Source organism: Triturus cristatus, chromosome 3_2 (assembly GCF_964204655.1).
Source record: "Triturus cristatus chromosome 3_2, aTriCri1.1, whole genome shotgun sequence".
Classification (NCBI taxonomy): Eukaryota; Metazoa; Chordata; class Amphibia; order Caudata; family Salamandridae; genus Triturus; species Triturus cristatus.
The window spans coordinates 925,295,580-925,319,916 of NC_140584.1; the positions used below are offsets into that span (position 1 = coordinate 925,295,580).

The window sequence follows — 24,337 nt, forward strand, 5'->3', positions numbered from 1 at the left end:
TGCCACTTTTATTTTGGTGCAGAGACCTATCATCCATCCCACTCCTCAGACATATAATCTAAGAACCCGGCCTGCACTACTGGCTAAACTCTGGAATATTAAAAGCTGTGTCACCTGATGAATGGTGCGGCTGACCGTTTATGGACTGTTAATGATTGTTGCCTAATGGATAGGCCTGCTGCGTAAGACTAGAACGTATACAGTCTTTGTAACCTGAGGGATTGCTGAGCTGGCTTAAGGGCTTAGCCAGTAGTAACTATTCAACCAGAGGAAATAATCCACTGTCTAAGGCCTGAGCCAGCAAGAGCTGTACCTCTGGAGTGGTAACTGCAGTCAAACTATAGTCTAATGACCTGGACTAGTATAAAATGTCACCTGAGGGATAGCTGTGTTGTTTAAGGTCTGATCCAGAAATAGTTGTGCTGCCTGTTGGATTTCCTGGCTATCAAAGACACAAGGAGAAGCTATTTAGCCTCATGTTGGAGCCACAAGAGCTGTACCTAGAGAAGAGCTCTGTTGTTTAAGGGCTGAGCCAGTGAGTGGATAGGTCTGATCAGATCTAATAAGAGTTTTATTACCTGAGGGTTTGGTTTGCAGTCTTTGGTGTGAGCGTGTAAGAGCTGGGTCACCGTAGATAAGGCTCTGTCCCAAATTGTATTAACTCAGCCGTGAGCATATAGGATTTCACTCTCCTATGTAAAGCCTCAACCTGTTAGCACCTTGACACTCTAGCAATCTCTTGAATAATGATTGAGCCCTTTAAATTTGTGTCGCATAAGGATAGTATCTTCATAAAACTAGGGTTACCAGTTAGATTACTCCATGTAACCCAAATACCTCATTACCTGTCTTGGTTCATTTAAATTAAACAACTTGACTAAAAACCCTTAAACACAATAATTTATTTATTTAATGAAAGCCTAGGAGTTACCAATTGTTGTCCTGGTGACATGGCGTCATCTGGTAACCCTATGCAAAACTGATTTTGTGTTTACACTTGCAAGTTTGATACAACAAGGAAAACGTGCATTCTTAACACAAGGACTTGGAAAACTTGTTTTAGTATTGTTTTGGTATAAACAAAACCAAACGACTTGTGAATGACCTCTTGATTTCCAGCTCTACAGACACGAGGCTGAGCTCGAGTGGATCATGTTTCACGATGTTCTTGTGACGTCCAACATCTATGTGAGGACTGTGTGCCCCATTCGCTATGAGTGGGTGAAAGACTTGCTGCCGAAGCTTCATGAAGTGGATGTGTACGAACTGAGTAGCGTGGCCAGGGAAGCTGTGACCGAGAAGGAAATCGCAAAGTGGAACATCAAGGAGGGGTTGAAGCGTCAGAATGGTGAGCAAATAATCTTAATATGCAGCAATGAACTGAAGGTGCTGCAGTGTGCTGCTGAGCTCATAATGTGATGTCACAGTCTGTCAGCAAAATCTGTGCTAAAGATTCCATGGTGAAGATTTCGCTGCAAAAGGGAAGTGATGTACCTCGTAGGCAACAGCTGGAAGCAGTCTGTAAGCATGACATCTTTAACAGGGCTAAAGGAGAGGGGTATACTGCCTGTAGAACTCCACCTGATCCCAGAGCCTGAGTGGGAACTTGGAAGTAGACATATGACATAAAACGAATATGGCTCATGCCACTGCAGGGATAACCCCTTAAAACAAAGAGTGAGCATGGAAGCTTCTGAAACAACTGGGCAGGTGGTCGGGCCCTTAATACTGCACCGGTAGCCATTGAGTAAGTGTAGGACATTCCCAAAGTTCAAGGAAAGGGATGTAGGTCGTACCACTGGAAACATAACCCTCGCCTGCAGAGGAAGACTAGAGACTTCCATGGGTCAGTAAAAGGAATAAGAATCTGACCCTGTACAATGTACTGTTAATCACTGGCGAAGAGAATGAGAATAGCACTGTTTGATGTTCAAGGGGAAAAAAATGAGTCAAATCTATGCACTGCAAGGCTCTCCATATTGGCAGTGTATCAAAAAGGATACTTCCACACTTTGGGCAGAGAAAGGAATCCCCCTCTTACACTCCACAGATAATCCTTGCAGCAGTTCAAGCTTTAACAACCCGGGATGAGGGATCGAGCCCACGCAGCCTCACAGGGAGGCCCGTACACGAATGTGTTCAGAGGTTCCAACGCCCAATTGAATAGATACATCCCACTGTTTTGTGATGCAATGCACAGAAAACCCATGTACCACAGTCTTACCATGCAAATTACCATGGCCCAAGTCGCCAAACTAACCTTGCAATATGAGCTGCATATGTAATCATTGTAGCTTACTGTTACAATGGAAACTTGTTATAGCTAGTAGAAGATTGTGACTATTCGAGCTTCGAAACTACAGCAGAAGAGCCACAGGCCAAAATAACTCGTAGGTAACCCCTGTAACTAAGTTGGGTAGAAAAACAGCAATAATCCAGTAGGAGAGGTGTTTCCCATAAGGTGGAATGAGGATTCAGTTCATCAGGATGTAAGTCTTAGGGGTGCGCAGATTGTGAGCTCTGCGGCTCCCATTTCAGTGAAGGCATTGTCTAATTTGAGTTAGGCTCAAACTGTCCTTGTACCCAACAAACTAGCAGTGAGTCCTAGGCTTTTAACAAACATGGGGGACTGGAGCCACTTCTCATCAAGCTCTGAACAAACTGTGGTAAATAATTTAATTACCGGGACTTAATTTGATACAGAACATAATAAAAATAGCTCAATAAATAAGAGGCAGAATCCGTGGCATTAGAGGTTAGGAACGGGCTTTATTCCAATGAACGATTCGGAATCGTGGCCTCCAGGTTCCATCACCACGGAGGTTCAGGAAGTGAAGTACATACATTATTGATAATTAATCACTTTTATACAATAGGCATTACAGTGAAGCAAATGCGAGAGGCGTAACAATTGATAAGGAAGATAACATTATACATACGTAATGAAAATGGGCGTGATTGGGCGTAACAAAGGAATGTCATCAGGCATGATGTCATAATGGGGTGGTTCCATGAAAGAATTTCGCAATGTTAGCAGAAATACTTAGCAGAGATGCGCGCGCAGCAGCATGACGTGTGATTGACGTGCAGCTAGGGGGTGAAGGGGACTTGACATTTAGCTCTACATGTGGCGACAGATGTCTAGAGGGTCAAGTCAACCTAATCCCAAATCATATCTAACATCCTATGTTTAAAGAACTATGTTATCCAAAAGAGAGGCCTTCTTGGAGTAGAATCTTATTCTATACTGACTATACTGACTGTTAGTGCGTGTACAAGCGTCTAAGTGTCTACACTAGATGCGAGGGCAGGAATCTTCCATAGTAACAGGGCTATGAATTACTTGCATAAAGACAGAGAAGCCGGGCCTTTGCTCGGTAGCTGGCAGAATGTTTACTTAAACTACTAGACAGGAATGCATTGGGCAGGGAGCGGAGCAGATAATTTCGAAGGTGAAATACAGTTCTTGGCAGGCAGCAAGCTGATGTCAGGCATCGTGAGCCGCGCAGAGGATGAGACAAAGTTCATGGTCACAGATGCAGGCTCGGACTGGAGCTTCAGAGACAGGAAGAAAGAAAAGCTTGATGACAGAATCAGGGCCTACTTGCCTGGACTGTAAAATGGCATAAGTGAACCATATAAAGGCGGTGGCCTTTCGTACTTGGGAATGGAATATCCGGCCCATTCATGGCGGATCTGAAAGAGGACATGTTAACGGTGGACGCACATGTATTTGCGTCTTCATAACTGGAACTGGAGGGAACATACATGTACTTGTAACATGCACATAGAACCGTTGGGGTCCAAGATAGGGGACATAACTGACCAGAAAAATCCATATTTCCACATTCCCTCCTTGTCCCCTACTTGCCCGTCAAGAGATATCAATCTTCATTAATCCATTGATCTGTTCATATAGCATCATTTGTTCTTCTTTCTTCTTCCGGGATCTTGAACGAAAATCTTGATGTGGAATACACGATGTGGCACACAGACCACAAATCGCTGGTCCACATTGCAGGCATAGACAGCAACTGAATAGTATGAGAAGGCCAATACCTAGGAAGGATAGAACTCTCCATCCCCAGGCTGATAACACGCTCCAAAGCCAACCGGACCAAGTCCAGGTGCCTGGATTCTGGTGTATCTGGCTCACAATCTTATGAAGGCGGGTTATAGCTTTATATACAGATGGCGAATTTTCTGGTATGAAAATACAACAGCTTGATCCGATGACCCTACAAGCTCCGCCCCTATCGGCCAGGATGACGTCAAGGACAAGACGATTTTGAAGCACAACAATCCGCATAGCAGACTGCTCTTCTGTTAAATTGCCTAAGGCGGAAATAGTTTCGTTCACTACTGCTTCAAGGGTTCTAGTTAATCTACGTATCAGCTTACTATTAGTAACGGTACCTATATAGGGAAAGAGACCTTTATTGAAATCTGTGTATTTTTCCCATGCTGTTTCAGTGTAATCGACTATTGGGAGATCTCTCCTTTCTCTATTGTGTACTAAATGAATATTTCTGTGATAATCGGGAGGAGCTAGAAAAACAGGTGGCAAAAGGAATCCAATGTAGCAGGTACCATCCCAATCTAGAGGCAAACGTACATATGCCGTCTGACCACATATAAAATAGGAATGGCGGGAAGCTCTAAATGTCGACTTGCCTTGATCACTGAATTCTATTACAGTGGTGCATCTACTATGGCCCATATTTATGGAACCATTCTTTCTTACACATAATTCACCTTTTACTGGAAATACTGACATGGCGGGCAAAATTGGAGTAGCTTCGGATTCGATATTTAGGATCATAAGATTAAGCGTAAAATTACCTAATCCATATACTTCATTTTCTAGATCAGTTCCTGTTCTTTTGGGAAGTCCCTCCTTGTTGGGGTGGCAGACTTTAAGTAAAACTAAGTTCAGATTTCCCCATACCCAGTTGTCTTGATAAAATGCAGAATTTGAATCTAAGGAGTTAATTAAACTAAACCATGCTCCACAGGAGCCGTTGTGTGTGAACGGGTATGGAAAAAGAGGTAAAATTCCTTTATAGTTCTGATAGGGAGGGAGTCGGCCACATATCCAACAATTTGTAGCATTGCTAACCTGATGGGAATGATGTAACATACTAATAAAAGTGTTATTGCGCAGCGCAAATCTGTATGACAATTCATGCGGAGGTAATTCACTAAAAGAATGTTCAGCAGTAACATTATAAACATGTCTAGAAATAGGATAATATATGTGCAACAATATACTTGCAATAATTATTAAAAGACTTAAGAAGAACAAAATTAATAACGTCACTGTGCAATGACTACGCAGTGATTTACAGTATGCATGTTGTTTCAACATTTTTCGGGTTTTTTCTCTATTCAGATCTAAGGGATACATGTCAGAGACAAATTCAACCGCTTCACCTTGGAGAGGACTTAAACAATCAAATTGCCCGACTGGTTAGATCTAAGTTTTAGTTTGTATTGTTCGTGACTACTTGAGTCAACCAAAGGAAGTTTTGAGTCAATGGGTGAAGACACGCGAGGTGTAGTTTTCACATCTGATGGTAGTCCATAAAATTTCTTGATATGACTTGAATGTACCCAGCCTTTTCTGCCTTCGATCTTCACGGCTGTCCTTGTGGTGAGCAAGACCAATTGCGGCGACCTCCACCTAGGATCCAGCTGAGTCTTTCGATCAAAGTTCCTCACTAAAACGAGATCCCCCGGAATTACGTCATGGGGTTTCACCTCAGTGTTGTCAGGAAAAGCTGCAGCTACCTGTGAACGACAAGATTGTAGTGCAGACATCAAGGAAGCCAAATAATCTGTCAGCATATTACAGTCAATATCAGTTATTTTACGTGGTATAGGCGTCCCCCACATATTTGGTGGTCTGCCAAAGATCACCTCATACGGGGATAGCCCTGTTCGAGAGTGTGCTACCATTCTCATGTAAAAGAGTGCAACTGGTAATGCTACTACCCAGTCGACACCTTTCTCCCTGCATATTTTGGACAATCTAATTTTCAGGGTCTGATTATGTCTTTCCACGAGACCTGCTGCCTCGGGGTGTCGGACACAGTGGAATTTCCACTGATAGCCTAACAAAAGTGAAACGTGTTTCATTAGTTCGGATGAGAACGGCTGGCCGTTATCTGAGTAGACAGCACGTGGTAAACCGTATCGTGGGAAGAATTCTCGAACTAACTGTTTGGCAGTAGTCGGGGCAGTGTAATCTGAAACCGGGTATGCCTCTGTCCAACGGGAAAGAGCACAGACAACTACGAGAACATATTTGAATCCTCGACATCGTTCCATCTGGATATAATCCATCTGGAGGATTTCAAAAGGGTGATCAGGAGGCTGAAATCCACCCTGCTCTACGGGAATGCTTTTTCCTGGGTTGAACTGACAACAGATCATACAGGTACGAACTTTTTGTTTCGCTGCTGCTCGTAAAAGCTTGTTAAACCAAATATGTTGAATGCTGTCTAGCATAGCTTTCTCTCCTAGATGCGCTGGACTATGGACAGTGTTAATAATGACTTGGACCATTGAATCAGGAAGGAACCACACAGATTTTTCCTTCGTCATCCATCCTTGATCCGTTTGGATCCCTCCTAATTCAGTCCATTTCCTTATTTCGTCTGGAGTAGCATGTGTCTGTATGTCAATTACATCAAGAGCGGGATCCTTAACCATCATGCAATGTGTTGGTGTCTGGACTATTGTCTTTGTCATGTCGGATGTTTGAGTTTGAGCAGTCTGTTTAGCTGTTCTGTCAGCTAGATCATTGCCTTGAGAAATGATATCAGTAACTTTCGTATGAGCTTTGCATTTCATAATCGATATTGCAATGGGTAGATGTATTGCATCTAATAAGGCATGAATGAGGGGTCCGTGCTGAATGTGGGCACCGTGAGAAGTTAAATAACCTCTCTCTCGCCACAGCACGCCGAAGTCATGTACAACTCCGAATGCATAACGTGAATCAGTGTATATGTTGACTCTTTTATTTGTGGCTTGAATACAGGCCTGTGTCAGAGCGACGAGCTCTGCTGCTTGAGCGGACAAGGTATTTATACACTTGGTTTCAATAATTTCAGTGTCTGTTGTGACTGCATAAGCGGCCACTAACTCTCCTGTACCTGTTCTCATACATGAACCATCTACATACAACGTCAGGTCTGGGTCTGACAATGGGACATCTGTCAAGTCTTGTCTGGGTTTCGTCGTTATTGTAATAACTTCAATACAATCATGAGCTAGTGGGTCTGTTCCATTTACAGGTAAAAGTGTGGCAGGATTCAATGTGTTACAACGTCTGATTTCTATATGTGGCTGAAACAATGTTAATTCGTAACCTGTAAGTCGCGCTATAGTCAAGTGTTGTGTTTGCGTTCGATTCACAAGAACCTCTACTGCATGTGGTACTTGGACTGTCAATGGATGTCCTAACACTATGGCATCGCTTTGTCTGATTGCTAAAGCTGTCGCTGCCACTGATTTCAGGCACGCAGGCAGAGCCTGAGCTACGGGATCTAATGTACTAGAAAAATAAGCACACGGTTTGTGTGATCCTGCTTGTTCCTGTGTGAGTACTGACAAGGCAGTACCTTCTCGTTCTGTAACAAAGAGTGTAAAATGTTTTCTGTAACATGGTGTTGCTAAAACAGGTGCTTGGCATAGAGCTTTCTTTAAGCTTTCAAAAGCTAGTGTGTGTTCCTGAGTCCAAGGGAGGACAGTCGATGTGGCTGCCTCCTGTGTTGTCAATTGAATGAGTGGTTTTGCTAGAAATGCATATTGAGGGATCCACTGCCTACAATATGAAGTGAGGCCTATGAAAGCCCGCACCTCCTTTTGTGTCTTGGGTATTGGCATATTTGCAATTAGCTGGATACGATCTGGTGTAAGCTGCCTTCCCTCCTTGGACAGCGAGTGACCAAGGTAAATAACTCGCTGGACACAGAATTGCAGCTTAGAAGGGGACACCTTGTGCCCCTTTTCGGCTAGAAATTGTAAAACCGTCAGTGATGCTTTTTCACATTCAGATTCGCTTCGGGCGGTGATCAGCAGATCATCGACATATTGAAGCAGAGCAGTGTTGACTGGCATGTGTATACTGTCAAGTTCTCGTTTCAGTGCTTGGCTATAGATGCTGGGGCTTTCTGTAAATCCTTGAGGTGCTCGTGTGAATTTAAAGCTACGTCCATTTAAACTAAATCCGAACAAGTATTGACTTTCTGGATCTATTGGGACGCTGAAAAAGGCATTCTTGAGATCAATTACAGTAAAGAACGTTGCCTCGGAATCAATAGCTGTCAGTAATGAAGAGATGTCTGGAACTACGGGGTATTGTGGTACAATACATTTATTTAATTCGCGCAGATCAATAACCAATCGATATACGGGGGGAGCCTTTGGATCAGTTCGTTTAAGAATCGGAATTATCGGTGAATTACATACATTGGAGTCGGTCTCCACAACCACTCCTTGGCCAATAAGCTCGTCAATGATTTGCAGTAAAGCCATTACAGCATCTGGGGGTAACTTGTATTGTCGCATTCGTGGTAGTACCACTCCTGCCTTTAGTGTGACTCGATATGGTGTAATGTTCATGCAACCAACATCTGTAGGGCCTTGTGCCCATAAATGTGTGGGTAAAGTCTGCAGTCGGGAATCCATGTCTCGAGACACATAGTGACCTTTGAAATCACGTAAAAACAATCTTACTCCTTCCGGAGAACAACATATTATAGCTCCTAGAGCTTTCAGTGTTTTTATACCTAACAAGTTTTCTGGACATGATTTAGTAAGCAATAAATCTGTAGTTCTGGTCAAGGGTCCTATCGTAAGTGGAAGAGGCTGTGATACTTCATTAACAATAGGTTTTCCTGAAAAACCAAGGGAAATATTCTGTGAGCCTGAGAGGGGTGCCCCTGGAACTTGACTACGTTTTATAGTTGTTCGACTTGCCCCTGTATCAAGTAAAAATTTTCTATCTTGGCCTAATAATTCACTATGTACATAAGGTCCTTCTTGGTCTACAGGGACCTCGATAAGGGGTAAGTCAACTTCCCTCTCTAGGCTGGTTCATGCATATCGTTGATAATCAGGATAGTCATACTGTGCGGTCTGGTACAGCTGTCGTGTCGTGGTTTGTGTGGCAGCAGCAGGCAACGCTGGTGCGGCTGGCACAAACTGTATAGACTGTTGTGGAGCTGGCATGGACTGTGCATGCTGCGGTGCTCCTTGTTCATTCTGATCCTGTCTAGGTGGCCGTGGTCTTTCTTTTGTAATACCTGTGGCGATATTACGCTTCAGGACTGGGCAATCGTGTATGTAATGTCCTGTCTGTTTACAATAGTTGCATGTCCCTTTTACAGGTCCTGCTGATTCACCGGAATGTGTCGTACCCTTTTTATGTCCTTCAGCTGGAACTGTCTGGGAGACTAACATTTTCATTTTCGTGTCTTTCATGCGTCTTTGTTCATGTTCTTGTTCTTCTCTAATTCTATTGTAATGGTACTGTAACATTTGTAACATTTGTGATGGGGTATTACCTTGCCAGGTACTCTCGAATTTTAATACTCTATTCTTCACTTGGGGCAAGGAATTTTCAACTAATTTTGTCACAAACAGATGTGGGTATGACTCGCTACTTGCTTTTATACCACTATTTATACCAAAACATTTTTCGAATCGGGCATAGAAATCACTAGTGTCTTCATCTTGCTTTTGTTTACAGGCTGAAATTGCACCCCAGTCTTCCTTTTTCGTAGTTAATAAACGTGGCAGTACCTGTACTAGTAAACCTGGTAGTGCTTTAGTTTTGTCCCCAAGCCCCGAACCTGGACCTCGGGCCTTTTCTTCATTTTCTAATGCTGTCCAATCTATCTTTTGGTCTCCTACCTCCCACTCTTTTTCCTTGAGTTTTTCATAAATGCCAGCAGGCATTAATACCTTTAATATTGTCATAATGTCGGGATAGGTATACTCTCCCATGAGTAACATGTCTTTAATTTCTCGGTGGAAACCCGCTGGGTCTTTGTCATGACTGGGTACCACTTTCTTCATTTCTAACAATTCTATTTTCGATATGGGCGTATATACATATACACGTTTAAACTGATTGTCCTCGCCCTTTATTGGGTGCACTTCTCGTAAGGGATTCTGTCTGTCCATGTAATACATCGGTCTTTCCTTGATAGGCAGTGAATCATGTTCTGGACATACAAAAAGAATGTACTGCTTTCTGGATTCTAGTATTTCCTTAATTAACTTAGTACCTGAACCTTTCCATCTATTCGTGAGTAATTCAGTCAATATATCAGGTAAGGGACCAGGATCTGAATGTTGGCTTTTATATAGTATAAGAAGTTGTTGAATCATATAAATCCCAGCTAAACGCTGTTCATCTGGGGTGAGGTTCAAAAATGTGTGTGCTACTGTATCATCACCATATTTTCCGGGACTTTCAACCCAATGAAAGGCTGACCTGGCTAATTCTTGTTCATCCATAGAATCGAGTAAATGATAACCCCTTCGTTCTCGCAGTAATTTGTCAGCGGCTTGGAACGAATGCTCGGGGGATCTCATATTTATTATAGGTGTTTGGAAATTCCTGTTATTATCTGGACATATCGGACGTATCGGGTCAGTAAAATATCTAGTACGATTACAAGATCTTCCTCTACCTACATAGGCTATGGTTTCTGACTGTCCTGTGGACGGTCCTGATCCTTCCTCCTCCTCATTTTGTTCAAACTGGTCTACCGCTAATCTTTCTTCGTGTAGGCGTTCTATTTCTTTTCGGATCTTTCTGCACATGGCTATTATACATTTTTGCCTATCATGTCTCCCTTCTGATATATTCTGGCTCCATCTGGTAAGAGTTTGCATTATTTCCGGATCTACCCCCGGTCGGTCTTGATTTCTGATCACACAATTTATGAGGAAACGTAACAGTTCCCCCTGTATCTCCACTTTCTGGTATTCCATAGCTCTGTTAATACTTTCAGAATCTCGCCCTGTTTGGACATAATGATATATATTGTCTAAATGCATAGTCATTCCTGGTAGCTTTCCTAAATACACCGCAGCTCGTCTGATACGTAACGATGCCATGATCATTTCGTCCTCTTTGCCGGGCACAGGGTCATATCTACAATCTATAAGAAGTTCCTTAAGCGTGCGGGAATTTATGAGTTTGGGGGTACGTGGATGTGCTGACTCTTGAAAGGTAAGTTTATTTATTCTGGGTGGCGTAGAAAAAATATTGGTAGCACCCCCAGCAGCCCCGTCTGGAGTATCGGGCGTGAAAGGATTCGTTGAACGCGATACAGCAACTATAGGTGTGGACACAGCTATAGAAGTAGCTGTAGGAACAGATGTGGAAACGGACGTGCTTGCCGGAACTTGTGTCAGGATTTGATGCTGTAAGGATATAGATACAGGATCTTGGCGTTGAACCTCCCCGGCCGACGGTCTATGTGGGGCAGGGTTAGCATACTCGGGAGCTGCGTCATCTAAATATGAGGAAAGAAAAACATCTTCTGCTGTTCTAGGATGCCCCTTAGGATGTACTTTTATTGGAAATAATGGGGGTGGCAAGTCTTTTGGTATCCCCGTAGTAGCCTTAGGTAATCCCTCGGCCAGAAGGGGATACATACCCTTCATGAGGGCATTTCTTTGTCTGTCTACTTGTTCTGATTTCACTCGTGTACCTTCTTCAATTAATAGATTTTCTCGGACTTTATCTGAATTCTCTTTACTCTTCTCTTCCTGTCTACGTGCTTTTTCTGTGCGTCTATACGATTCTTTACGCCATAATTCAATGGCGTCTTTCTGTGACTGTCTGGCTTTCCTTTTCCATAACTCTTCCTCTACTTTAACGATGCAATCTGCATCCCAGGTCCCAGCTGCGGGCCACCTCTGACTTTCTGGTAATTCCTTAGTGTAGTCTACCCATAGATCAAGAAATAATATAGCGTCTAGGCCGTGTTTATGATACATGAAGTACCCTGGAGTGTCCCTAGGAGGAATGGGAACAGCTTCTTCGAGTACCCCTTTTCTAGTTGTGATCTGTCTTAGTTTCGAAAAGAGCGGCATATTGAGAACTGGTCTGATACTTGATCTTGAACAAACTTAATACAATAAAACACAATAATGAACAGTCATTCACACCACAATATGCAGGACGTATTAATACATTTAACATTTAACATTTAAATGAGCAACGATGATGATGACGATGATCTAAGAAAACTTAATCACTAAACATAATTCTCGACATTAACGGAATTATTCTGAATTTATATACTTGATATACTAGATATACTGCTAAACAGTACAGATACACTGCTAAAACAGTGCAGACCGGATTTGTGTACCCAAACCCGTCTGGACCGGCACAACTTATGTGCACGCCAGAACGCCTCCCCAGTAATGGTACTCACCGGGTAGCTCGGAACGGAAGGCCTCGGAACGGAACTGAACTGAACTGGACCGGACTCGACTCGACAACTTCGGACACTTCAGGACATCGGAAATCTGGTGGGCCTCTGTATACCTCGGATCTTGCTCTCTCAGCTAGGCTCTGGTCGGGATACTTCGCACTTCTCACCGCCTCGTCTGGGTGTTGATCGCAGCCTCAGTCGCCCCCGCTTGACCGGAGGGAGATACAGGAAATCCTGCTGGTACGCGTTGTTGTCCGTCCAGCTGTGGCAGGAGACCGGGCCTGCAACGCACCGCCGGCGCGTGAGATGAGAAAGTGTCCCTGTTCGGGCGCCATTTATGTGGTAAATAATTTAATTACCGGGACTTAATTTGATACAGAACATAATAAAAATAGCTCAATAAATAAGAGGCAGAATCCGTGGCATTAGAGGTTAGGAACGGGCTTTATTCCAATGAACGATTCGGAATCGTGGCCTCCAGGTTCCATCACCACGGAGGTTCAGGAAGTGAAGTACATACATTATTGATAATTAATCACTTTTATACAATAGGCATTACAGTGAAGCAAATGCGAGAGGCGTAACAATTGATAAGGAAGATAACATTATACATACGTAATGAAAATGGGCGTGATTGGGCGTAACAAAGGAACGTCATCAGGCATGATGTCATAATGGGGTGGTTCCATGAAAGAATTTCGCAATGTTAGCAGAAATACTTAGCAGAGATGCGCGCGCAGCAGCATGACGTGTGATTGACGTGCAGCTAGGGGGTGAAGGGGACTTGACATTTAGCTCTACATGTGGCGACAGATGTCTAGAGGGTCAAGTCAACCTAATCCCAAATCATATCTAACATCCTATGTTTAAAGAACTATGTTATCCAAAAGAGAGGCCTTCTTGGAGTAGAATCTTATTCTATACTGACTATACTGACTGTTAGTGCGTGTACAAGCGTCTAAGTGTCTACACTAGATGCGAGGGCAGGAATCTTCCATAGTAACAGGGCTATGAATTACTTGCATAAAGACAGAGAAGCCGGGCCTTTGCTCGGTAGCTGGCAGAATGTTTACTTAAACTACTAGACAGGAATGCATTGGGCAGGGAGCGGAGCAGATAATTTCGAAGGTGAAATACAGTTCTTGGCAGGCAGCAAGCTGATGTCAGGCATCGTGAGCCGCGCAGAGGATGAGACAAAGTTCATGGTCACAGATGCAGGCTCGGACTGGAGCTTCAGAGACAGGAAGAAAGAAAAGCTTGATGACAGAATCAGGGCCTACTTGCCTGGACTGTAAAATGGCATAAGTGAACCATATAAAGACGGTGGCCTTTCGTACTTGGGAATGGAATATCCGGCCCATTCATGGCGGATCTGAAAGAGGACATGTTAACGGTGGACGCACATGTATTTGCGTCTTCATAACTGGAACTGGAGGGAACATACATGTACTTGTAACATGCACATAGAACCGTTGGGGTCCAAGATAGGGGACATAACTGACCAGAAAAATCCATATTTCCACAAAACTCTCAGGACAGTTGTTATTGTGAATGATTCTGTGTTAATCACCCTTATTCATTGTTGTACCCAGACTCCTCCCCTCTCTTGGCATTGGTAGTTCCATCTTAGCATTCTGAATCAGCCTTGTCAATACCTGTAGCAGATCCAGCATGGCATTTCGATTGGGTTGGAAAATAAATCTGATGTGCAGTGGGGCAAGAACGAACCCAGCAGCATAGTGTGAGCCCTAGGGCTTCCACAGCCTAAGGGGAAGGGCGATACTGCTTCAAGGCATAATCCTGACTACATGGGCGGATGGCACCAGAAAGAAAACGTAATGTATACAAATGTATGTTTGCTCCAGTGATTTGAAATATCCTAAAACTCACAGGCACATCCTTGCCTCAATGATTCTGTGATTTAGTGTGTGATTAGTTGATAGGTCAAGGTACATCCCATTGTGTCTAGTTCGCTATATGCTGAAATGGTGGGTAATCTGTAATACAAATACTTGCTAAATATCCTCACATAAATATCTAGGTTTTTCGTGTCCTATAGAATTCCTAGTTACAATTCTTTGTTTGACTAATTATGACTGTTTGTGATATGCAAATTTTAGTTGCTGTATTTAATGACATTTACTAATCCTGGCTAGTACGTGGTATAAATAAACCCTGTTTCAATATTTAAACAGATTTTGGGTTCTGTGTCGTTTCAGAGAAAACCTTCAATTAAGAACAGTATCTTTTTTGCTCAAGTGCATTTTTAGTTGATTTTCCTCCTCTTAAGGATATGTTCTCTCTTTGGGGGTGAGTGTCTGAAAAGTTTCAGCGCTCTGTCCATCATCTCCTTGTGTATGTTTGCTTTGTGCGTCCTAAGTTGGCAGGGTATGCCTAGACGTGGATCCCTGGCTCACTCTACCACTGTATTCAACCTAGCCTGGCTGATGATGGCTGTTACCCCGAAACCAGTCCCAGGGACGACCTGGCTTGGCAGTTCGGTCTGAACTGTTCCCATGAGGCACAGAGTCAAGACTGATTTACATATGGCTGGGTCTGAACTGGGGTGGAAAAGTGAGCTAAAGAAGGATGATGGATTCAACCCAGATCTGTGACTGGGTGTGAGTGTCTGAAAAGTATCAGTGCTCCGTCTATCATCCCCTTGTGTTTGCTATGTTCTCTCTTTGATCAGTAATTCTTTGGTGGACAGTTCTCACTTTAGGTTGATCTTTACCTTTTTAATGGCTCATTTGTTTAGAGTTACACCCCTTGAATTATATTCCTGCTCTTTGCACATTTTGGTATCTCAGTAGTTGACTTTTCAACTAATTGTTGAATTGCGTGTACACATTTTCTGCCTTTTCCATCTTACCTAGTTATCTTATTCTCAATGAGGATGGAAGACTTCATTAGATGTGTAACAAACGATTAACCAAATATCCTTCTTTGTCATTGATGATTTGGAAATAATTGGATACAAATTATATACATATATTTTTACGTAATGCTGTGTAGGAATTTGAATAATAATGTAACAGCTGCACATCTCACTTATCTCTAGTGTAACACAAATCCTAACATTATGTTTCCAGAAGGAGCACTAGAAGATGCTTTGAAGAAAGCAAAGAGAAGAAATGATGAGACATCCATATTGGACGCTCGGGCTCGATACCTGCAGAGGAAGGAGCAGAAGACTGAAAACGTAATGAAACAAGATTTTTAAGAGCTGAGAAATGCAGCTTCCATTCCTCTTAAAACAGTATCAGGCTGTTCATATTGGCCCATGGTGGGCTTTACTACTACCATTCCCTGGTGGAAAGGGATTTGTACATCAAGACCTTTGTACTAGATACATATATATTTATGTGTGCATAAGAATAATTGAGGATGCATGGATGTACAGGTGGCCTTCTTTGCAGAAATGAATACAGTGTGGTGCAGAAGGCCATATGGGCAACTTCCTTCATCAGCAAGAAATATCACCAAAGCCTTTTCATGCACGCTGCAATGTATTATTCCTCTTACAGAATGTCCACGAGATAAAAAATACCTTAATTTGTCTATTGAGTTCCTCCAAACGGACCATTTTGTGTTGCAGGCAAAACTCTGACCATAAGATATCATTGGTCGAATGTTTGAATATGGGCGTTATAGATGTAATGCTGTTAGTCAACTTGATGGTCACAGCTCCAAGCCTTCCTCTGCACTCACCATGAGTTATGCTTCTGATACAAGAGTGCAATGAGCCCAATTTGTAGAGTTGTAATTTAGAGAACGACATGTCTTTAGGTTAAATGTGTAGCTGCATTCTTATTTGAGCCCTATATTAAAATTATTTTTTTATATCCTTTTAACTTGTGGTAGCCTCTTTAAACGCAGAAAGTGTTTATGTACCCATGAACAAAAGACATGAGACAATAGAGGCCTGATTCACAAAAGTAAATGTACATGTGCAGATCTACTCACTTGTGGATCTAATCTTACATCGAAATAAAACTCTCCACTTTTTTGTTATTCACCATAGAAGTGGATATGTCTGAAAGAAATAGGCATATCCTATTTACATGACCCAGATCATACTCGCCTGACACTCGTTCAACTAAAAACACATAAATACAGCCCACACCCTAGGCCCTGCCCTCTTCCCCTTCGACCACATGAACCTACAGCCAACAAGAATCACAAATCGGCATCCAGAACACAGACTACAAAATTCAAGAGGATGAGTGTAGGAAATCCGCCATTTCTGCATCATCACACAGCCTTTTTTGCCGGACCCTGTATTCTTGCTGGTTTTAGAATTCTGTATACTTTACCATTGCTAAATAGTGGTAAAGTATACTGTACCTCAAAATGGGATTGGCTAGAAAACTAATTAAACAACAATTTTTAATAATTAAAAATCAATACCAATAGTAAATTTGGATTTTGAATAACTATTTAGGATAATGTACTTTGCAAAATAACCTTTTACATGCCTAAAGCCTCTAGAAGGCTGTTTGTATTTCCTTGGCTGCTTCTGCCAGCCTTTCACATGTTTGAAAAGGTGTGAATGGGTGTAAAATGCCTCCCAGGAACAAACAGGAAGCTATCCAGAAGGGGCCCCTCAGAACCTGATAGAATATGTATGGTTGGGCTGTGAGCATAATTTTTGACATTACATAGTCAAATCCTGCTTTAAGGGTCTACTGGGGATTTACGCATAAGACTTGGGGCTCACTTTACAGGGCAAGAACAGGATTCAAGACAGTTCTTGGGTATCCACTGTCTGGTTGTTGAAGTACTTGCTTCAAACTGGATTTTAGTGTAAGATGTGTGTGGACACTAGGATTACAATTGTACACTCCCTCCACGCACCCCCAGCTCTCAGAGCTCAAGTTTAGTTTGGCCGAAGACTTCCACCATTGTGAAAATGCTGAAAGTGGATAGGATTGGCCCCGGAAACTTATACTATATTGTTCAGGGTGTACCCTGGAGTCATTCACATCCACTGGCTTGTTCGAGGCATAAATGTGGCACCCTTAGGCGCCCACTTAGAACACTCCTGAACCTGCTATTTGCAACCTGAGAGAGCCCTCAAAAGCACTGGACGCTCTCTCTTTTGTACCCAGTACAAAGTAGTTTCCAAGGGTTTTAAGGCTGACTTCCTGTTAACGCTACAGGGAGACCACAAGCTACAAGAGGCTTTTTCCTGCAACTGCCCATCTGACTAGCTGGACTTGGAATGGGCACTGCTGTTAGCCTCTGCCTTGACACCCTGTGATTCTCGAATTGTCTCCCCTAAGGTCTTGGGAGGGCTTTAAAAGTGTTCTCCTGTGGTGGATTGGGATGTGAAGGACTAAAGTCAGAATCTAAAATCTTTGATAAGGATGAACCTGGCCCATGGTCCATTGTGTCAGTGTCAAATTGTGCCTAAGTCCAGTCTGCCGCTACCGTTGACTGTGAGTGTCACTTTATGCGTATTGACGCTATTCCTACTTAAAATTTAAAAAAATCATATCTGTAATTCCCCTTATCGGAGGTTTGCCATTTTGATGTCATGCTGTTTCATATATTGTTTGCTGTTTCTAATTTGGGTTGCCTGTCTGCTCTGTGCAGTAGCTACCAGGGATTTGAGCCTAGGTTAATTTAGTGATTTTCAGGGTTCACCCTGACAAAGGTTGTGGATATTTCTTTAGGGCGGTAGTACCCATCCCAAATAGTGATCCAATTTTCTACAATGAGGAAATTCATAGCGGAGACAGCTCTGGTACTTAAATTTCTGTTCAAACACTAAAAGCAACTGGTTTGTCTTCCTACATCCTCACTTTAGCACAGTAAGCAGCCTTGTGATAGGAGGTCACAGACTTTGTAAATGCATTGGGGTTGGAGCCTAGAGTTTCAAAGAAGTTGATTAGGAAATTGTGAAACCACACTTTAAGGTCTACATTAGTATTTACACATACTTGTGTAACCTGTGATTGTATGTCAGTGTAACGATGTAAAATCAATAAAATGAGTGTAAAAATGAAGTGAAAGTGTATTATTTAATAGAGAATGGCGCGATTGATTATGGCATCATGGTATTGCAATAGTGTTGTCTCAGGATGGTATATGTAGATGATAAAATAGACGACCATTGTCAATCACACACCTGCAAACCCTGACATCTGTTCTGTGCCCTACCCTGGGCACCTAAATGTGCAAATAGATCATGGATATGCCTATGTAAGCCTTATTGCTTATCTATGTGGTACCATATGCAACAGATTACTACTGTCTTGCGCACAACTTCTGCTAGAGTCTTCTAACTGCAGAGTCCTCATCTTAGCTAATTTCTCAGGTCTCAGAATTTGGCACCTATTACTCAGTGTAGACGTCATTCATGTTGATGTGATGTGCATGGGCCTAAATAGGCACCACCCATACACGCTGACAACGGTTCTTTTCTTTCTCTGCCTACAGAAGCTACTTTGTTGATACACAGCGTGCCTTTGATATTTTTCAGGCAGCTAAATGTGAATCCCTCCATACGTTTACAAAACATTACTAATCGGACAGTCTGGTCTGGCTCGACCGGCCTTTTGCCTGTTCGGTCCTTCAGGGCTTTTTGGTTTGAGCCAGTTCACAGACCCACCAACTTTGAGAAGTCCCTATTAGAAGAAAAAGTTACTTAACTTTGGTAATGCTCTTTGAGGTAGAGACTCTATCTCACTGCAGTTTCCTCACTAACCCTCCCTTTCTCTCCATTCTTTTAACGGGATACTTTCACCTAAAAATATCCCAATCTAGGAATCTACACATTGGTCATGGCCAGTATGATTTTGGCTCCGCATCTGTGGGTGCAAAAATGTAAAGAACACAGCTAATGTCAGGCCACATGGGAGCAGCCTATATTGGCCTTTGCATGTCACAACCGGCGCGGGCGATGTTGGCTCAAAGCTGTAGGCGCCACCTTGCAGTACGCATGGGTATTGCGTTTAAGTTTTCCGAATCCAGTTTGAGGCCTGGGAAATATTATAAGGTGAGGAATCTGTGGTTAGAAAGAGTCTGTACCAGAAAGATCATTACCAAAGGTAAGTAACTTCTTCTGGGGAGTGCAGCACCCTCGTACAGTCAAGACATGAAGTGTGACTTAAGGATACCAAAAATAAATTCAATGATGGCATGTGTATGTGGATATAGCCTATTGTGCCTTTGTCAAGGCTGTGTCGTTGAATGTTGGAAGGGTGTGAAGAGATTGGGAGGGAGAGCATATTGGCTTCACCTGCAAAAAAGGATGTGATATTTCTTTAAATGTGGTACTATTCTAAATATAATATATCATGTATACATAGATGGAGTGACTTTTTGGGTAATGTCCGTCTTTTGTGTGTAATCAGTAATGATTGAGGATGTTTGAGATGCCATCCCCCAGATGCACATGCAGACCCAGTGAGAGTTGTTATAACCAGATCACCGAAATTCCCAGCAAATAACCACATGTAATGAATGGTGCAAGACATGTCAAGTATGCTTCCAGCAAAGGTAACGTACACTATTATCTTTGCAGGCAGCTTTCACGTTGATCAAATTCTAGTAATGTTGATTACGGAGAAGGTGTTTCCTGCGGCTGAAGTGCCACATGACTGCAGTCGATGGCACCTAATCTTCCAGGGAAGTAGGCAAAGGTATAGAATTCCTTTGCCACCCTTTTCTTTTTCTGCAGTGACTCTGCATGGTGGTAAACTGGTGTACTCGTCTCCACTTGTGATGCATTTCTAAGAAATGTCTATGAAATGAAGTGCAGCCAGTATTGTGACATGGTCATGGATAGCCTGGGAGCGGCTTCAGGTGAATGGACCTCCTCTTTGTTTTTGAGGACAAGGCTGATTTGGTTTTAAAGCCTTTTAAGACCAATAAAGCTGTGTCTCGCTCCATTTATTTTTAACTGCCTCCTCCCTCTAGAGACTTTGGCCAGTTTGAACTCTTTAAGGGCTTCTCGAGAGGATCTTCCTTCGTCACTAGCAGCAATACCAGCCACAAATCCAGCAATAGTGCACTCCATTTACAGACAGTACAGAGGTAGATCCAGAGGAAAGGGCTGTGGATCCACTCTCAAATCTACCCTCCACACCACCAGGAAAGCAGACCTTGTTTGCTACCCCAAACCCACTTAGGAGGGCAGGTGTCTTCCTTTCTCCCGACCTGAGAGCCCATTACTTCAGACCAGTGGGTCCCCCAAATTGTGGAGAGGGGTTATACCCTTTCCTACCTTCAGGTTCCATCTTGTATACCCTCCCGCCCTCTTGTTACCCTCCAGCCACCTTGCCATACTGTAACAGGAGGAGGAGTTCTCCCTTTGAAAGGAGCAGTGGAGTTATTGCCAGAGCAGGAGAAGGGCCACGTGTGATTTTCTGGTGCCCAAGAAGTAAGGCGGTCTGCTTCCCATTCTGTATCTTTGGGGACAGAACTCCTTCCTCAAAAAGGAAAAGTTCAAGATACTGACCCTATCTCAGATAATATTGCAGTTGGAACGTTGAGACAAGATGGTGTACTGTGAGAAGTTGGCCTGGTATATGCTGTTCACTAGTTAAAGTGGACACATTGCACCAGTACAATTCGACTGTTATGGTAGTAGCTTTAAGACAACCTTTAAAGAAAGCTATCCTAGTGGTAGCTGTGGAGAGCAGCCTTCAGGCTAAGTCTTTAGAGGAATGTAAAGCAGCTTGTTTTACCTTATAATCTCTTGAGTTAACAAATGAAAGGACACCACACAGGTGTATATATATCAATGTATTTATTACTAACAACTCTCTACTAATCTTTTAGAAGTCAGGAACATATGCACAAATCAACGTTTCACAATAAATTAATCACAAATATGTCTGGGGCCCTAGGGGCGTACCAGACCATATACTAAAAAAGAGAATTAGAGATAACAATTTGCAAGGGGACAAGGCCTAGGGCCTTCTGAATCGCTGGGGCCTCACGAAACCACCCAAGGCAGGTAAGTAAAGGACCCACGGGGGACTTATGCAGTGTGTTAACACAGCTGCGAATCCCCGTTGACTTCAATAGTGCAAGTCGTGGTTGGAAATTAAGAGTTTAAGGATACTTCGGAAAAGTCTACAAGCAAGTCACTTACAGGGTAAGTAGTTCTAGAGCCAACACCCACAGGAGCACCGGAGTGCTGGAGATACCTCACCCAGGGAAGCCGGGTGCATAGGTGTCTTTTGGTGTCGGGTTGCGGCGTCGTTTTCTATGGGAACCAATGAAGACTTGCTGCTTGTGAAGACAGGAGAAGTGTCCGGTGGAATCCCAGCTTGGATTCAGAAGAAGGAAGACCTGTAAGCAGAGGGGACAGTGTTCAAAGTCCCGGGGCCAGGAAGCTGGATGCCCACAGTCGTCTGGTGATTTCAGGTAGTTCACGGGTGTCTTGACTCTTCAGCCATGAGGTCCAGGAGGCGTCGACGGCGACCAGGAGCTGTATTCGGCGTGTCCCACGAACTCTGCAGCTTACTGCGGTGTCGACGACCAGATTGGAGCCAACAAGCCTTGGTAACAGCAAGTCTTGTGGAAAGGATAAGAAGTCAACGGTGCAGACCAGCAAGGTCTGAGGGACTCACCCAGTCAGGGTAAGTCAGGGCAGGCCTGGAGCCACAAGGGGAGCCCTTTGAAATCGCAGGAAAGTCTTCAGGGGACCCACAAGCCAACCGGCAAGGGATCGCGAAGATGCCTCAGGAGGATCCACTCAACAGGGGCCCACGGTCCCTCGGGACGGGGTAGGCCTCTGATCTTCAGAGGGATTCCTGCTAGAGGCTTGGACCACACGTGGCCCAATGCACATGTTCGTAGAACGTCGTGAAGGGGTTGCACTCGGAAATAGTGCACGGTACCCAGGGATTGCGGTTCCTCGTCACTCGTGGGGTCCACTTGCCTCAGCGTCGCTGGGGACTCATGATGGCCTTAGAGAAGTCAGTAAATCCTCTTCCTGGGTTGCAGGGACTTCGGGCTCCGGCGGGAGCGGTGGAGTTTGCGACCGTTGATTGCAAGATTTGGTGCCTGCCAAGTAGGGGAGTCACTCCTTGACTCCAAGGGAGATTCTTCCGTCTTCCAGAGGTAATGGAACGTCGAAGGTCCGGGATTCGTCTTCAGAGCATCGTCCAGGGGTATCTAGTTTGCAATGGCAAGTGTTCCCTAACTTATACTGAAAGGTAGGGAGGGATTAGCTCTATGACCCCACCTATGGAAGGGTCAGGGGAGTGGGTGGCTACGCCCACTTCCCTCTGTCCAGTATTGCCAGAGCAGGTGCAGGTAGCCTCTTAGCCGGTTTGAACTGGTGTATGCACAGAGCAGCCTACTGCTCCCCCAGTGCAGGACTTCAAAGCACTCTAGGAGTGCACCCACCCAGCCCCAATACACTAAACCCGGTCTGGGAGGTGGTCACACCTCCCTGTGACAGGATACCTATTGTTGGGCCTCCTCCACTGCGAGTTTCGGTCATCAGCAGGAGGGCAGCCCAGTGTCTGTGACTGCTGGCATCCATTTTGTGATGCCAGGGTCTTCAGGATTCTACCGCGTTTCCACAGTAGGTACATGTCTATCCCTCTAGAAGGGTGGGATCATTCTGGTGTGGGGGTATGATTCCAAAGCGTTTGACACCAAACACGACATGTTTTGATGCAGCCATTCCAAAGTTAGCATTAACTGCAAGGTTATAATGCACTTAAGAGTATATGGTTTGACCGCATTCACAAACTTCCCCAGAGAATAGACTCTGAGAGCTGCAGAGGGGCCCTGCTCAGGCAGAGGCACTCCCTCACATGGAAACCAAGCACCTTGCCCTCAGGATTGATAGGGCCTGCCTTAGAGGTGACTGATGGGTTTAAATGTGTGTGCAGGGAGAGATATAGTGAACCTATATCTCAGTGAGGAGTGCTAGCACCACCTCACCCAGGCTGCAGTAGCAGGCCTGTGGTGTCAAATTTAATCTGCTTCCCAGGGGTGGCATAATACACGCTTCAGCATCTGGTAGGCCTGTAAAGTACCTATGCCCTTGGTACCTAAGGTACCATATACTAGGGACTCATAAGGCACCACAGTATCCAATCACTAGTGCACCTAATATGCACTCCAGGTTGTTTAGAGAGAACAGAGAGGCTGGAGCCCTGATTAGCAGGGTCCCAGCCAGACTATAGCCAGAAACCAGTGTAAACATCAGAACAAAAGCGGGGCAACATAAGAGGCAGATCCTGCTCTCCTACACAGCCCCCCCCAAACGCAGGGACACTAAACTAACCTTGACCAGTTGAGTCTCGTGTTCTAAGTGGAAATACCTTGAGAGTCCATCTGCACTGGCATGTTGGGTCCCAGGTCTATGTTCTACTGTATAGTCCATCCCCTGTAGGGAAATGGACCACCTTTAAAGTTTTGGGTTTTCACCTTTCATCTGTATAAGCCATAGGAGGGGCTTGTGGTCAGTCTGAACTATGAAGTGAGTGCCAAACAAGTATGGCCTCAGCTTCTTCAGGGCCCACACCACAGCACAGGCCTCCCTCTCTATAGCTGACCAACGTTTCTCTCTAGGGGTCAGCCTTCTGCTAATAAAAGCTACTGGCTGGTCTTGACCTTCATCATTCAGTTGAGACCGTACAGCTCCCACACCCAGCTCAGAAGCATCTGCTTGGACAATGAACTTTTTGGTGTAGTCTGGACTCCGTAAGATGGGGGCAGTGCACATGGCCTGCTTTAGGTCTTCAAATGCCTTCTGACATGGTGTTCCAGGAGGAGTTCCTGACTAGGATTAGGAAATAGCAGCTGTGACAGTGATAATTCTACCAAAACTGTTTCAGTCAAACCTATTGGTGAAAACACACAGGTCTTTTAATTAAGAATATGCTGCAGAG

General features: G+C 43.9%; 1 protein-coding gene across 1 annotated transcript in view; it reads left to right on the forward strand.

The window, feature by feature from the left end:
- Positions 1-18,481, forward strand: part of DHX40 (DEAH-box helicase 40) — a 332,526-nt gene extending 314,045 nt beyond the window's left edge. The window contains exons 17-18 of the mRNA XM_085649399.1: positions 1,120-1,348; positions 15,563-18,481. Coding sequence (XP_085505525.1) covers positions 1,120-1,348; positions 15,563-15,693 — 360 coding nt within the window. The 3' untranslated portion in view covers positions 15,694-18,481. The remainder of the gene's footprint in view (positions 1-1,119; positions 1,349-15,562) is intronic.
- Positions 18,482-24,337: the final 5,856 nt, after the last annotated feature.